The sequence below is a fragment of the Cygnus olor genome, chromosome 1 (assembly GCF_009769625.2).
Source record: "Cygnus olor isolate bCygOlo1 chromosome 1, bCygOlo1.pri.v2, whole genome shotgun sequence".
NCBI lineage: Eukaryota > Metazoa > Chordata > Aves > Anseriformes > Anatidae > Cygnus > Cygnus olor.
In genome coordinates, this window is record NC_049169.1 from 205,115,654 (window position 1) to 205,133,022 (window position 17,369).

The 17,369-nt window shown below is 43.9% G+C and overlaps 1 protein-coding gene across 12 annotated transcripts in view; it reads left to right on the plus strand.

Annotated features, from left to right (window-relative positions):
* The window catches only part of TENM4 (teneurin transmembrane protein 4), an 879,437-nt gene that overhangs the window by 615,577 nt on the left and 246,491 nt on the right, over positions 1 to 17,369 (plus strand). For 11 of the 12 annotated variants that reach the window (XM_040544436.1, XM_040544433.1, XM_040544442.1 and 8 more), the window contains one exon: positions 6,547 to 6,756. The exons of the other annotated variant lie outside the window; for it this stretch is intronic. In XM_040544436.1, the coding sequence (XP_040400370.1) occupies positions 6,547 to 6,756 (210 nt within the window). The remainder of the gene's footprint in view (positions 1 to 6,546; positions 6,757 to 17,369) is intronic. 12 annotated transcript variants of the gene reach the window in all.

Below are 17,369 nucleotides of genomic sequence, written 5' to 3' on the forward strand. Positions count from 1 at the left end.
GGAACTGCATTTCAGAAGGGAACAATTTCCTCCCTGCTCCTCTCCATCTTGCTCAATGGATAATTGTTTTCTGCTGTTTTGGGTTGGGTTAATAACCTCAGGAGCTGGCAGAAAGCAGATCTGAGGTCTGGGCTATTTTTTGTCCCTTTCCACCTTATGCTTCGTTTGGGGAATAACTGCAAAAGGCCCGAATGCTCAGACCATAATCTGGGCTGGGACAGAGGCAGATAACACAGGCATATGGTTGGGATGCTTTTATACGTCCCATCATCACATCACCTCTCACATTCTAGATGTTTTCCACACAGAGGAAGGTCTGCCTTGTCTGAACAAGGATGTTCCTGAGTTCCCACTGATGGTGACTTTGTGAGCTCCTTGACAGAAATTATCCTGTCCTTGCACATGGATAAAGAGAATTATTGCATCTCTTCACCACAAAAGGGAGTAAAAAGAACACAACTGGGGAAGGGTAACACAAATCACCCACAAGGCATAACATATGTTCTTCATACTCCATTTCAGTCCAAGGGAATTTATTCATTTCTTCGTAACCTTGCATGGCCCTTTTTCCCAATATGCCAGTCTTCATACAGGGCATGTGATTATTTCTCATTTTCAAGGCCCAACTACTCATTTCTTAATTTCGGTGACATGGCAGCTGCCCAGGTTTTTCTTGTTAAGATGATATTCATTTGTCCCCTTTATTTCATTTATTTTCCCCTCTGGCTTCATAGCTATAAATCAAATACACAAAATTAAATTAAATAAAATAAACATAAGTGCAGGTGGAAATTCAGGAAATATAAATAACTAAGAGTCATTTTCCAAGGCTGCTTTTTTAATCAATTCTAAACACAAGATATATATTCCCCATTGAGCTAACAATGTTGTGACCACCTATTGTTAAAGAACGGCAATAAATCTGCACAACAATTTCTTACTCCTATGATTCACTGACATATTTTGCCAGACAGCTAGTTCAGATTGCTCTTCTTCCAGCGGTGTTTTATGGTGTCCACAGGAAAGGCGTGATATGCTACCATGAGAAAGGCATGAGTGATGCTTGTCCCTTAGGAAAATCCTTTCTTCTAAAGGATTCTTGGCTCCTGGCTGCTAAGAAAGCAGTCTTTTACCGTGTGATCATCAGGGGCTAGTCTTTAAATATGTTCCCCTCGCTCTGAAAAGCAAAGTGGCAGATGTTCTCCTGCTCCTCTCCTCAGCTCCAAAGCCCTGAAATACTACAGGAGTAAATCACCGTGTTTTCTGTTCTGCGGGGCACGGAGCACCTTGTCCCTTGTGCCAGCAATCCATCTCAGAGGTGCTGCCAGGGATGCCCCGATGCCTGCCACCTTTCACACACCAAGACCTCAGCCCTGCAGTTCTCCTTCATGCCGGTGGGGCTTCAATGAATCGGATACAGTGCGGGATGAAATTAAATTGCCTGAGTTTTAGATTTATTTATTAATTAACTGCTTTTGTCAGACAGAGGTACCTACGCGTTTCCGTTGTGTAAGCAGGTCTTGGTTTTCTCCAGCTCAAGACTAGCTACAGTTTTAATATAGATCAATAAGATTTAGTTTGGATGTCAATAAGGATCACTCAAAACCACTGTGCGAGGAGAAGGGGAGACAAAAACAGAAGAGCATCTGTTTACACTCTTTCTTTTGACAGGATAATAAACCCAGTCAGCACACTACTTCGCTGCATTTATACAGCCTTCCCGTGAACTCTCAATGCATACCAGTGCCACACATTTTTAAGGCCAGAGCTGTGTTGTGATGTACTTTTTTTTTTTTTTTGTCATGGTGCATGAATTGTCTCTGTGCTTAGCAGCACCACTCCTATTTTAAGGTTGTATAAAGCTCAGCTTTTCCAGCGATATGATACAATGCAAAAGTTCTTCCCTGATAACTACTGTAGTTGCCCCACCGAGCTAATTGTGTCCACAGTACTTCTGCCCGCCTTCCCCTATCTCTCCTTTGTGGTGGAAATCACTGATTTTAAATATTTTCAGTGTTGCAAACAGATTTTTTCTCAGTGGTTAGAGATACAGTGTGCAGATACAGGAAATAACAGCATTTTGAAGCAAATTATTTCACTTCTATGAGCCTCAGTTTCCTTATCTGTAAGAAGTACAAGCCTGCTCCCCCAGACAATCCAATTTTATCAGCCTATCTGATTACAAATCCCAGTATTTCAAAGCTTACATCCTCAGTGCTTGTAATGCTCTTCAAGATTCCTGGTTGAAGCTTGATAGAAGAAGATACTATGGGGAAAAAAAAGTGGATATTAACGATTTATTGATTGCAGATAATACCACTCTGGGTATACTGACCACTATTAAATCCCATTGCCTTGTTATACGTGTTCCATGAGAAGTCAGCATTTGTATATCCACACTTCTCTAACCCTTTTGGGACAAGTTGTAAACATATGAGTGTATTCCTTAGAATATAGTCTATGAAACAATGTACTGTCCTTCGTTTAAAACGATCTCCCTGAGTGTTCTGTATTCCTGGCAGCCTTTCTGTTCACATGAGCACGAATACACCCGTTTTAAATCAGCTCTTGATCTCTGAAGGCCAAAACCTGCAAATGACAGAGCAACTCTAGAAACACACGGTATTCTGAAATATTACAGCCAAATGTGTAGCGTAAACTGAAGGCATGTTTATTGTTTGTCTTACTTTCCCCTAACTATTTAGAGTCTGCTCTGGTCTGTCTCTTCCCTAAATTTAAAGCGGTTGCCTAAAATTTGCAGAGTTCCGTAGTGAAGCTGAGAAACGCATTCTTTGTGTTAACCTAGTTCCGAAGTTTGTGTTTCCTAAGCACTTTCATAAATCTACAAGGGACTGTAACATATCTTCCCCTGATATTTTTAATCTTCATCTGAAATACTGGCACACAGATAAAATAGAAGTTTATGTTCTGTTTGCCTCTGAATTTGGGCAAGCAACGTATCATTCACACAGAGACGTTGAACTTTTATATTATTCCTGCCTCAAGTCCAAAGAACATAATTTCGACTGTTCACTGCAAGCGGATATACAGGGTTGTTACAAATTGATGCCAAGGGGCCCATACTTGGAATCCGTTTTGTTTTTCTCTGAGTTAGTTTCCAAATTGCAAGGGTGTGCGTAATGAATGTGTTATCTAGTCCTTCTGTTTTGTATTTTTGAAGGAGAGGCAGCACATACTGCAAAGTGACTTGGCCTACTTGCTCAGGTTCCATAGCAACCCAGTATTGCTGTGAATTCATTTTGTACTAATCAATTAGAAATTTTGCTCTGGCAGCTGGAATGGAAGTTTATGGGCCGAATCCTGCTTGTTTTACTTGGATCTGCAGTTGCAGTAAATTCAATGAGATACTTTCTTCGAAGGATACAGACTTGTATCTTTTGTCTCTCTCTTGGTTTATTTTTCCTGAAAAGGTCAGATTTAATTTTTGGCTTTCTGTCCAAGCAGAGGAAAGGAGGCAATTCTCTTAAAGGATCCACAATTTAAGACACCCTTGTCTTACAAACATAGTTACTGACATGCTTAAAAAGAAGGTATCGCTTTGCTTCTTCCTCATTTTAACTGGATGCTGTCAGCACAGCTGACCAGCCCACACCTTCCATCCAGAAGCTTGTGAAATCTCCAGCTGCATCCAGCCCAAAATTGTGTGTCCAAGAGGGAATTTTCTGGGGCACATGGTTGTATGCACCTGTGCCCTTCAGAGCAGTACAGCCCTTCCTTTCTCATTGCCAAAATTACAATGTTGGGACATGGTGGAAAGTCTATGTCAAAACCCCAACATGCAGCCATGTGGAAATGGCAGACAGTTTCTGATGTGATAGGTACTAATATTTTGCTTTTAGGGTTACAGTTCCAAATTCAGCTCATTCTGTTGCTTGTCTTTGTGTCTGGACTACAGGTTTCATGCGCAGATATGCCAAGCATGCTATCTAACAAAAACACAGGGAGAACATTAGGGATCTCCTTTCATTTACCACATTATTATTATTATTACTATTATTATTATTTGGTCATAGTTAGTCTTACCATTAGCTTCCTTTTTATGCTTTTTCACTGGACTTTGGGTAAATGAGTCAGAGGCTTGAAATAGTTTTTAAAATCTAGGTTGTCTCTCAATGGCTGGAAAAATGTGTCCTCAAATTACAAAGAAATGCACAGGACAACAGGATGACATAGGTTGAGCAATTTCTTTCCATTTTACTCATCTTCACACTAGAATGCAGGCTCTGACTACACAGAGCCTGTGTATATCATCAGCACAACAAATCAAAGACATGATTTAAACTTTATAATATGTCAGGGCTCATCAAAACTCCATCGCAACAAAGAGGATGATGCAGAGTAGACTTGGCTTCTTCAGGAGCACGTCAGAGCTAGAGCTGTATCTCCAGAGCCGTTTGCATGTTAGGGTTTGTGACATGGCAAAACAGAGGTGTGTGGGATGGATTATGATATGATCTCACCTGTGTATGAAGATGGCCTTGCTCAAAGGAGCACACAAAAGAAATCAGTCTCTTCATTTACTTGAACCCAGAACTGCAAGTGGCACCTGTCTTTTTCATGGGGTCATGACAGTAGTCTCTTGCTATCTGCATTTCTGTAGACTTCCTCCTTTCCATGTCTGATGATTCTTCAGGAATTTCCTTCTGCAATCCCCTTTATAACATAAGGGTGTGCTGTCACCCTGTTTCAGAGGCAAACAGCTAAGGCTGAGAGGAGCTAGACAGGATGCTGAGGCACTGCTGGTGCCTGAATTGTGACTCACAGCCTAATAGTTGGGCTTTCTTCTGCTCTCACCCATTAAGCATCTCCACAGTACCCTGGAGAATTTGCACATAGTCCCTTTTTCTGCTGTCTCTCTCCAGCTCCTACCTATAGTTAACAGGAAGGTGACAGCCTTGGTACCTTAAGAAGGGTCAGGGAGTATGAAGTGGGCTATAGATTCCTAAAAGACAGTGTTCCTAAAGGAGGAACTTCTCAGTCTGGAAGGCTGTCAGAAGGAACGAGAGCCAGGGAACTCCACTGGTGATCATAACAAAACACACAGGGCTCACAACCTGCAAAAATAAAAAATAAAAAATAAAAAAATGTATAGGCTCTCTACTAAGGCTGGTTTCTTCTGTGGGGAGTCACAGTGACTTGAATGTCTCTGAGCACCGTCCCATGTTCTCTCCAGGTCCCAGGCTTTTCCCTCAACACCACAATTTCTGCTCTGACTACAGTTTTCACTTTATAAGATCTGCATATGCCAGGGAGGTAACACCCAAGGGCTTATCAGGAGAAAAACGGATGACCAAGGTGAAAGGCAACTTAGCAGAACCAGCTTTGGGGGATTTAAATGTTAAACCCTCTTCATTGTTTTGGGTTTGTGTTTGCTTTTCTAAAGCATTCATGTTGTATTTAGTCAAAAATACTGCATGGCTATGTTGTGTGCTATGTTATGTTCAAAATATGCTGTTTCAGATTTTTTTCTTCTTTTTACATTTGCTAGTTTTTTTGTGCTGTTATTCTTTTATGGATTTTGCATGATAACATTTCAGTATATGGGAAAATGTGTGAAATTAATCATAATTGTTTTCATATCAAATGTATCAAGGGGAAATACTTGTGTTTAAATGCATCGTCCTGTATTTTAACCTATTACATGTCTGTGTTCATATCCCCCTGTTTTTATTGATATACTGCAAATATCTCACCTCCACATTTCCCCAATAGTTTTTTCACCAGCTTGGGGTTTCTGATTTCCCAGTCGATCTGGGAAATCCAAAATCTGATTGGAATAAGACCCTGATACCACTAATTACTTACAGCATGTTTTTTCAAATTGGATCTACTTAATCTCCACGTACCTGATCCAATTTCCTTCAAGTCACTAGAAGCTCGTCCTTCGGCGGATGCAGCTTTATGTAAAATGTTATTTAAGAACCTAATTTGCCGCATGTCTAGTGATTTAATCCACAAAATGAACCTGCACTAAGTTTCTCAGGGTGCTGGTTTGCTGACATGCTTCGATGCCATGCAGCAATGCCCGTCTCTCTCCTCCACCCTCCTGAGGTGGTTTTCAGTCTGTTTGCCTTATAAACTCTATACAGGCAAGCTTAAAGACAATCCCTAAGGAGAGTTGACTGTTTTCAGGTAAAACCTGAAAAAATTTACCTCATAAAACATCAGGCAAAACTTTCCCTTCAGAACCACGCAGCCTGGTGTCGACACACAGCCATGTTGGCAGCACCCACTTCGTGGCGAGAAGCATGTCTTCCACCAGAACCCCAAAACCCTAAAAAATGATGGATATTAGTTTTAAGGGTCTGTTACACCAAGGTACAGCAGCAGTCCCCTCAGCGCGACAGATACACGAGTCGGCCGCCCTCCAGCGGACCAGGAGGCCGCTCCTCGTGCCCGCGCTCAACTTTTTTCCACAGTTTTGTGTTCGTGTGCGTCTCTCTGTGTCTGTGCTTTCCCGTTTACTTCCTTTATTATTATCATTTTCTCTCTCTCTCTGTGTCTGTGTGTGTTTGTGGCCCGCAGGTCCCCCCTTGCCTTGTTCGTCCGCCTCCTCCACCCCCCCCGAGCACTCCCCTTCTCCCCCCCCCTCGCCGCCCGCCAATGAAGGCCCCGGGCGGTTGCGGGGCAACGGCGCGGCCCAGCCGGCCGCGGACTCTGACTCTGAGGAAGAGTTTATCCCAAATTCCTTCTTAGTTAAAAGTGGCTCTGGAAACCTCTGTGTCGCCGCCAACGGTGAGTGACTTCTCTCTACCTACTTGATTTTCTCGGCCGACAGCCGCCCGCGGGGCTGGAGGGCGGCCGGCGCGCGTCTTCGCCCGTCGGCTGGGGTTCGGTGGTGGTTTTTTGGCTGAAATGATAGCATCGTGTGGGAGGAAGGGGGTAAAACGTTAATAAAACAGCTCGTAAAGCATGCAAAGTGCTGCGTTGGAAGCGTCCGTGCTGTGTGGCTGGGTGGCTGAGGTGAGGGACGAGCTTGGTACCTAGGCAGAGATCAGAAACTTCAAGTGCGTTGAAGGCTGGAGCTCCCTCCCTTTCTTTTTTTCCCCTTTCTTCCCCTTTTTTTAAAATTTTTTGTCCCCTTCTCTGCCAGCCCCTCTGTCTGTGAGGGCGGCAGTGCTGAGGCAAGGTGCCCCCTTGGTCTGTCAGAAACCTGTCCCCACGGGGATGCAGGAGGGAATGCCGAAATGCCAGAGCGGGTTTCAACTCCCGGTGAGCTGTGACAGCGGCATCTGCACCTTGCTCTCAGCCTCAGAGCCTGCAGGAGGCTTTCCACGGCCACATGCCCCTAAGAAGGGCTGAGAGATGCCTCCGGTAAGTATATGAGGGGGCAGCACGGCCCCTGCGATGCCCCGAGACTCCCCAGATGGGAGCTGAGGGTGCTCAGCCCCGCCGGGACTGACCGTGCTGCTCCAGCGAGTTTCAAGAAGAGGAATGAGATTCACAGCTCCCTGCCGCAAGACAATGAGTCATAAACAGAGAGGTAACGCTCATTGGCAAAGAAATGTGAGATTTCATCAAAGGTAGTGTAACCTGACGAAGCACAGATTACAGCAGTGGAATAGCCGTGGCCACTCAGGCCACTGCCATCCCGCTTGAGTGATAATTACTCACAGGTTTGATTTATGATGAAGGAGAAGGCATTCAAAGATATCTTGAAAGAGAGAAAGAAAGGTGAGAGAGAGGTTTACTGCAGCTGGCAACAGCTTAACTCCATTTATGTTAAGCTTCTAAGAAGGTTTCCTACTATGCTGTTATCTCCAAGTAAGGAGAGAAAGTTTGACATTTAATTTGTCCCCCCTCATCACCACCCCTTTCCCAGCTTCCCTCTTCTTTTCTTTTGTTGCATTTGTTATGGTAAAAACAAACTTTCCCTTCAAGGCTTTTCAAAGGAGAAGGTTATCTCCTCTGAATTGTCATCCTAAGGAGAGCAGGGGGAAATACAGTGTCGTATTCATTCAGGAAACTGCTTAAAATTCATATCCTCTATTCAGCTTCCCCCCTCCCCTCCCACCGTGCAACACACACACACACACACACACATCTGACTCCTTGCAGTTGCAGCACATTTAAATCTGAAATCATGTAGATGACACTCTTGTTGGAAATAAAGTCAAACCCACACTCATGCTTTCAACATCACAACGTATGTTCTTTCTCTTTGTTCATTTAGGGAATATATATGTACACATACACGCGTGCCCTCCAGGTGAAAGGAGGGGAGAAAAAGAAAGCAAGTGAAATTAAAGACCTTAATCTCTTCTTTTACTAATTAGCTGAACAACAGAAAAAGCATTGTTCGGAGTCCGTGGTGGGTTGACGACAGTATTGTATTATTGATGTGCTGGTGAGTTAGTTGGAGTTCAGGCTTTTCAGCTGCCTGCTTATTTATCCTCCTCCTTTTTTTCCTCAGTGCTTTTTGCATCGGCTTGTAGACATACTACTTTCCCTGAGGCTTCTTTTTGTGTGGGATTCAGCGGGTTGGTAATAAATATGTCCCACACAAAGACAGGGTGTCTGGGGTCTCATTTGCGTGGTTGTTTTACTTGTTCAATAATCAGAAGTGAAGGTAATGCCAGCACACTGGTGACGTGGTAGGATCAGCTCAGCATCGCGCAGCTATTGGGAGGAAAACAAAGATGACTTCTTATGCCACCTGTCAGCCCATAATCTGAGAGTTCACAGGAATGAGAAGCACAGACCATACAAGCCCATCATGTCTAAAGCCTGATAGATACTCTTCTGACCTCTGTAAATAGATTTAATTGCTTTAGTTCCTTAACGTTCTGTTTCTCTGAGGCTTAGTCAGCTTAAACTTTAAATGATAAAGGCAGGTCTTTATGTTCCTTAAATGGTGAAAATTAGGGAAAGCTTATTTTGTTTAGGACTAAGTTTAATACAGTTAGAGCACTCATTCTAGGAGAATAGTAGCTGTCTCAACAGCAGGACAGCCTGAGAATGCTGTCCAAAGGATTTGTGTTGCACTTTTTAATTGATTGTGGGTAGGTTTTCCTTCCACAGCTGTGTAAACTCAGCCTTAGAGAAGTCCATCCAAAGTAAGTAACACCCAGGGAGCAGCACCGCTATTACAAATCCCCATGTAAATTGCAAATATAATGCACATGGAACATAAGAAACATGCTACTTTTTGAAGATACAGTAGGCTATTCTTTATCTAAGTTCCTTTCATTCCAGAAAGGTAATAATGTCCGTAACATTATTTCTGTGCTTCCAGGAAAATGTCCAAGTAAACATTCAGATAAAGGATGGAACAATCTAATCAGTATATAAAAACACAGGCATCTTTTAGGTCTTTTAATTTTGTATTGGATGGATTACAAGCCTTGTTTGTACTTTTAAGGGAAAAGTAAAAGTCATTTAGAACACGAAAAATCCCCAATTCTTATTATACTATCAACAGGTACTTAAATATAAGAAAGAAAAAAAACCAACCTTTTCAGACTTGTATCTTTTTGCTTTTGTTTTTATTTATATCTGCTCCAGAATATTTTGTTGTTGTTGTTTTTTTACCTGAAGTTATGCAAAATAACTAGAATGTGAACATCTCCATTTCAGGATATTTCATTTCAGAAACCTTCGAATGAAAAGCCTGATTTGGGGATTCACTATCTGAAAAGTAGGCTGCCTTAGGGTATCTTGGTGGACATTCAAATTTGCTAATTAGTTTTTAAGGTTTTTTATCAACCCACTCTATGTGTATACTGGTGTCTGGGTATGTTTGTGTATGACTGATGACAGAAGACATCCAATCCTTACGCTGATTGTTTCTAAGAAAGTAAAAAGTTGCCCTTTAGGGTCAGAACATCAGTCCATGTAGCCTCCAACAGCGGCACTGGGAGGAGAAACAGCGCAGTGGGGTTCCTGGAGGATGCTGACTGGCTGGGAATGGTCAAACTCCAGCCAAGGAGATGGATCTAAAGGGTGATGATTGGCTGGGAAACAGCAGCTCTTCTCCATTTGAACCAGTAAATAAGATGAAAACTAATCCCTAAAACCCCAGTGTCTTTAGGGAATGGTGTTCAGGAAGAGCACATCAGCCTGGCCACTGCTGTCCACGTCCTGCAGCATCCACAGCTGCAGCCCCGGGGATGTTAGTGGGTAGATTGCTGCTCAGCACACCTCTGAGGTAGGGACGTGGCGACTATCCCCATGGAGAGATGATGTGCAGAGTGACGAAGAACAGATTTTGAAAAATGGATGACATCTATGGAAAGCTGACATCTAAATTCCTTCGAGACCGCTGACCGTGCCTCCTCGCAGTCAGAGCCGAGGTGCATGGCCTCTTCCAGCTCTTGCATCAGTGAGCAGCCATTCGATGCGAAGCGTGCTTTTGTCATTCTGGGGGGTCTGCTGTGTTTCTCTGAGTCACTCGTACCAGGCAGGCAGGGAGGCTGGGCGTAGGCATTTGCAACGATCTCCACAGCTGGGAGCCAGAAAATCCCAAATCACCTCTTGTTTGGGACATCTTAATATTCGTGTATGGAATCTCAGAGGCTAGGCGTGGATTTTATTTAATTCTAGCAGAAGCAAGGAGATAGCAGGAATTAAGGTTGGAAAAGACCTCCCACATCATCTGGTCCGACCATCCCCCAGCCACCAATATCACCCACTAAACCATGTCCCTAAATTTGCCTTGTTAATGGAGAGGAAGGAAATGGTACACACATAAATGTTCCTGGTTCAGATCATAGGAGATGAGTGTGAATGTCATAGGATCCCTGATTTCAGTGGAAAATAGACCCAATCAGGATCAGTTTGTCCTCCAGAAGACAAAAAACCAAACCCACAACATGCTGCTTCTACTTATGGGGTCTGCACGAGCAGAGCTTCTCCAGTTTGTCTTTGTTCAGAGTGCTGGATTGAAGCAGGAGGTTTCCCCATGATCTTTCTACCCATTTCTTACTGAACTGACCCAGCCTAGACCTTCTGATTTGTAAGCTGTGTACTGTTTTCTGCTTAGGATTTTTTTTATCTTTAATGATCAGCCTTGAGCTGTTGAAGACAATCATCATTTCTAATTTACCTCCCGTTCCCGTCCTTCTGAAAGAACTTTCCACCTTTTTATTAAATGATTTGGCCCAGATTTATGAGACAAATCCTTCCCAAAAACACTGTTGAGGACTACTATGGCCTTACTCATGTTCTCTCAAACAGATAAGTTTGATAGAAATTGTGGATTCCTGGCACTTTACAGTGCCTGACTGACCAGGTTATCTGCTGCTACTGCTGCTATGGCTGAATTCCTTTGGCTTCTAAAAGGAGGTAATCCTACAGAAATACAGGGCAGTTTCTGCCCCAGAGAACTGATGCATGTGCTCAATGTTTATTTCTTTAGTACCCTTGATGCTTTTGGGGCTGCACAGTTAATAAGTGCAGGCCAATCGTGCCGCAGGGTTAGGTGCTCACAGCGCTGGGATGGACAAGACAGCCGCAGAGAAATCAGACTGCAGCAGGGAGCCCCAAAGACACAGCATATTAAAGCGTTTGGAAGAAAGAATGGTATCATGTAAGGCTGCTTAGAAGTGGAGAATTTTCAAGGATCTGACTGAGGAGAGCAAAAGAACCTGTGATAATTTAATCTTAATAATTGATATTTTCTTCATCTAATAATTAATAACAAATCCCAATTAAATTCAATTTTCTTTTAGCCGAGCGGTTTTTTTTCCCCACAAAGGTTTGTGGATGGATGGTCCGTTCTCTGGCTGTGTCTCGTCCTTGAGCGCTGCTTTCTGATGCTTCTTTATTTACTACTCGAGTAAGCATGCTAAGTAAGAACAGCAATTAATCTCTGCATCCTTTATCACAGATTTGCAGAGCCCATTAGCAGCCAGTGTTACTCGTTATGGTAATTCATAATTACAGAAGGGAAACCGAGGAATAGGAAGATATAACCAATCATTTTCCAAATATTTAAGAAACTAAAAATCATCTTTGAATTGTGTTTCCTACCCAAATTTCTTTAAGACCCCCTCCAAACATTTCAGAAGTTCAAGAGAAGCATCATAAGAAGAATAGTTCAAAAAGATGTTTAGTTTAGCAAGTTTTAAAATATTCAGAAAAAAAAAGAACATTTTGGGGAGAATGGTGATGGAAAAAAAAGGTGGTAGGAGAGGGGCTTGGAAAAAAGACATTTGAAAACCTGTTTATCATATCTTTTCACTGAATTTATCCTCTAATTTGGGAACAGTAAACATTCAGAGTTCAGCCTGAGACACCGTGACCTAAATATGTGCCTTTTAATTTTAATCAGATAACTAAGCACTAATAAACATATTAATCATAAGCTTTCTGTTTAGTAAGAGGCATCTCAGGCCATCCGGGGCTGAACCATCCTTAGGAGACATCTCTTTTTCCACCCATCGTGGAGAGATTTGTGGCTGCCTAGGAGTCCGTAGGAGCCCGAGAAGTTCATTGGGATGAATCTGGTCATCTGGGCTTGTCATCAGCCTGAATTTCCCACTGACTTTGCTAAAGGCATCCCCAAATTCCCTGAGATATTTGAAAAATATCACGCAAATCCTTCTTCCAAATGTATCTCCATGGCAGAGCTGACAACAGAGTTCAGGGTTTGAATTCCCAAACGTCAGCCATTGCCTGTTAGACCCTGGAAGATCAAGGAAGACATTGTGCTGGGCAGCTGGGAGGAGGATCAGATCATGAATTATTCCTGCTCCTATTCACCGTGCGTCGGAGCCGTCCTGTTGAGTTTTTGTTCCTTCCATTTCACTCTTGCTGCCAGGTGGAAAGATCAGAAGGACTTCAGCCTGTGAGCTGCAGATCTTTCAGAGGACACGGAGCTCCACGAGCGCCTTGCCCTCGCCTGGGCTCTTGCCCCATGACTTCTCTTTGCATCCTGAGGGTGTTTGTTTAACCTGGCAGCTCTTTACCTTCAGGATGAGCCAAAGGTGAGAAGCAAATCATTTGCCGTAGGACCAGATTCGTACCACTGATTATCGGTGGGAGGCATTTGGGTCAGATTCCTAGCATAACGCGGGTCAAATCCTGACCCCGCTGAAATCCTCTGGGCTCAAACAGGGGGAGGTTTGGTCAAGAGTGGATAATCTGAATACGCAAGAAAGACATTTTTTTTTTTTTGCAAAGAATAAATATCCCAAAGAGAACAAAGCAAAGTTATGATTGTCACATTCAGCGAAGGGCAGCAATGAAATGAGTCACCTTTCCAGGCCAGTAGGGAACACACTGAATCAGTTAAAGCAGATTTATAGCTTTTTAGCTGTGATAAAACCGTATCAGTGTGTATATGAATTTACATAGGAGTAGGGTTTTTTTTTTTCTTGCTTTTAATGCAAGACACATTGAAAAGTGTGCACAAAGGAGCCCCACTCCGAGGAAAGACAACTGGAACAAATTATATGCATTCAGACTTGTTAAACTGAATTGGCAGCAGAAATATTCCTGGTAACCTGAGCGTTACAGCAGCGTTGGTATAGTTAAGGTTATGTCAGCATTTCCATTAGAAACCCTTACTTTCAGAGGTTTATATCTGCAGTAAAAATTCACTGTGGGTTGAAACTTGACAAGCTGTGCAAGGTCTCATCTGAGACAGATTTTTTTTTTCTTTTTACCTTTTTCCTTACAAAACTGGGGAGAAAAATCTGTTTGAAGAGTCAAGCTACAAGAGCGCAAACAAAAATCGCAGCTTTCTGGCTTTGATCCTTTCCGATGTTAAAAAACCCCGTTCCTTTCTTTATAGTGTAACCATCAAATGTGCAACAAAATCTTGCTCTGAAGAAGGAATTAATCATTACACTATTAAAGGAAATGAAACATTAATTTATGGCCCATTAGATGCTTTTTTCACTGCAGGACTGCCAGTGTTTTGGTCTACCTAAGGTTATACTGAGAGATTTGTGACTAACATGAAACAAAGCCCCCAGAGGAGCAGATCCTGTGCAGAAAAAATGCTTCTGGGCAGCTTTAGAAGAACAAAACATTGAAGGCAGAGTTGTCCAGAGACCGGAATGAGTACTCGGCGTTCAGCCTTCTGGTTTCTGCCACGGGCTCCTCAGCTAAAGAACTTAACCTCGCTTTTCTCCATTGTAAACGGAGGATATTGCAAGCTGTTGGCCTCACTATTCTTCTAAACTGTTCCCTCATCTCTCCAAATCTGTTGATACTAACAGAGCTGCCATGGCTTACACTAAGTTGAATGAGGAGGGAAGGGATCCACGTCTCCATCCTCGCAGACATCAGTTTTCAGAGTCAGGGCTAACCTTTTGCCTAAATCCTTTCAGATTTTAGGGTGCACGGCTCCAAACTCGTTACTTCTGGGTACGCGTCACCTGGGACCTGAAGCCTTTGCGGTGAGGTTGTTGTGGGAGTCTGTGTGCGCTCCCAATTCCAGCAGGGCTCTGTGTCTTCTGTGCTTTGAAAGCCGTGGCTGATGCTCATCAGAACTTTTTCCACTCGCCAGATGAAAGCCGGCGTGGAAGTGCAAAGCGTTATAAAATTCAGGAAGGAAGGCGGACGCTCGTGCGCCCGGGCTGCCTGCTGTTGTTACTGTGAAATGGATCCCTCAGTTGGGAACGAGCACAAACTTTGGGGAAGCTTGTTCCGTTAGCTGTTCTCAAGCCATATGTCTCTCTTTTAAAATGAGGACCTGGGGGCTTTGAACTTTATTTATAAGCTGAAGTCTGCTGGCCACTGTGAACCAGCGATTAATTTGCGAGGAGGAAGATGCCAGAAGTCTCGTTCTGACCCGTGCCTTCTTTCAAACTAAACATGCAATAACTGCGTAGCCTCAGAAGATGTCCCGCCCGCTTCCTCCTCCATCCTTTCTGCGCTTTGCATTATTCACTGTTTATTGTAACACGCTATTCATCTCAACCACGGCTTTCAAACCGTCGTGTGACCCCAGCAAATTCCTGGAATAAAGCTGTGGTAGCTGTAGGTATTCCGGGTGGAAGCTCTGAGTAGAAGGGAAAGGATCAGGTTAAAATGTTTGAGACAGAAGTTCTGTGGAAAAACTGCCTTGTGTGTAAGTTTTCTAAAAAAAAAAAAAAAGAAAAGAAAAAAGAAGATATTTGGAACATGACATGGGGGGGTAGTGCAGCTCCCTGCTGCGTGTGGATGAACCATGGGTGTCCTTTGAAGTCGCTTCCCGTGTGCACCTGGGTGCGAAGCAGTAGGGTTGTTCGGTTCAAGAAAGGGCAATCCCTAAGCGCATGTCTAACAGCAGGACCAAGCCCCCGGTGCCCACGCTTGGTAGTAAAGCTGATGTGATCGACAGTTATGGCACAGAAGAAGCCTTTGATCTCGGAGGGATTTATATGAAAGACTGTCACAGTTCCTTAAGAGTCAATTGGGTTAAGCCTTTGAGGACTACAAGCGTACACGTCCCACCTAAGAATTCGTTTTGCTGGCAGTTTGGAGAACTCCAGAACTGGGAGGGTTAAAAGCTGTTTGCGTGGTGGGAGTTAACCACCACGGGAATTGAGGCAAAGCCCCACATACAGGTGGGGATTAGCTGTTCGGGGTTTTACAGGCATGAATGGCCTCACCCCAAAATCTACCGCCACAACCTGGCTGCTTTGCAGCAAGCAGAAGACCGGTGGCTCTTCCCAGTTTGTGCCCAAGAGGCTGCCACCTGACTGCCACGAATAAAAGGGGGATTGCGACCATGGTTCACCTCTTACAGCCTCAGAAAACATCCTCTGAGATCCTTGGGTGGAAATGGAAATGGGGTGGCGCGCTCCCACTCTGCTCTGCTGGTCCGTCCCCAGTGGGGCCGGCTGGGGGAGCGATGCCACCAGGTGTAGGTGTCCTGGCGGCGATGTGTCTCGAGGGTTTGGCCTGGCTTTTAACAGGGAAGACCTAACAGATCTTTTTGGTCTTCTTGTGTAATAATTCAGCCTATTACAGAAAGCCTACTAATTAAAGCCCATCCCATATAAAGCAGATAAAATGCAGCAAAAAGGCAAAATGGCTCAAATCATACGATTGCATGACGGAAGCTAATAAAATGCACACATTTACTCTATCGCATTGCTGCTTACAAGAGATCAATTAATGTTGGCACGTCAGAGTAGCATGAAAATACACGACCATTCACTCAAAGCAGCAGTGGGTGGAAAGACGAGTGGCTCCAGGAACCTGAGCTACTGGAGCCCAGAGCGACCGAAGTGGTTCAAGCAGCAAGCGGTCCCACTGGCAAGCGGCCAAAGTAACAGGGCAGGACTGGCCCTCGTTAATTGCTTCCTAATTGTTCCTAATCTTTCACTTCTTAGGACATCAGCATGGCTTGGAAATCGACTCCTGCAAAATACAGCGAGAGGGTTTGGGGTGCCTTTCTGCATAGCCTAAAAATTGCTCCTGTTGCTCTCTTTCTGGCATTGCTGCCTGGCCTAACTCAAGATACCTTGGCTGGGCAGAAAGTGATGGGCAATTGTTCCCTGTTCTGTGCAGATATATCGCTCCTTTCTGGATGATCTGAGCTTTTTTCTGCCATGTGAAGTTTCTGTAGGTTTGCAAGATACTTCTAGATGTCCCACCACTTCAGTCTCTTAATCTGAGAGTGTTTCATTTTCTTTCTGTCTAAATAAGACCTGGATTGTAGAGACAAAAATCTGCCTTTAAGAATTACTGAGGTTAAGCAGGTTGTCATTTCAGCATTTTGGACACGGGATGATAGGCGTTCGATAAGTACAACGTGCTGCAGACAGGAAAACCATTCTGAAACCGTAAGTGGCCATATTTCTTTCCAGCATTTGGGGGAAGAGGTGTTACGGTGGCCAGGCCAGCAGTAGGAGAGTCAGTGTCATCATATGCACTATTCAAAGTCAGCCAGCCGTGGCAGCTCAGGAATTGGACTCCACGTTCTCCCACGTGAGGGGAGATTCGAGCTCTGTGACCTGCTTCAGCAAAATTAAGGTAGCGACACATGCCTCATTAGCATGACAGCATTGGGAGTGGGCTTGGGATATAATAAAGTGCCGCAAGACCTTGGAGCGCGTCAGCGGGAAAGCTCACGAGTGTAAAATCGATGCTTTTGATACATTAGGTGGTAATGGAAGAAGCACAGCACAGAAATGGTATGATGGGATGATTTAGTTATAGCCATAAATCTAGCGGCAGTAGCAGTATCGTGGCGATGTGATAGGACACAGCATTTCAGGAGGAGCGTGGCGTAAAGGTTCATGCATTTCTCCGGTCGGGTGCTGAAGCACGTCTGGGTAGGGGATGGCTGCTGAGATAAATGACGGTGGTTCAGCCTGGCTCATACAGCGAGCTGGCAAAATGAGAACACGTCGTAGTAAATGGACACTTGAGGTGGAGCTACCTGGGTTCTGTGTGGGGATTTCTGGTGT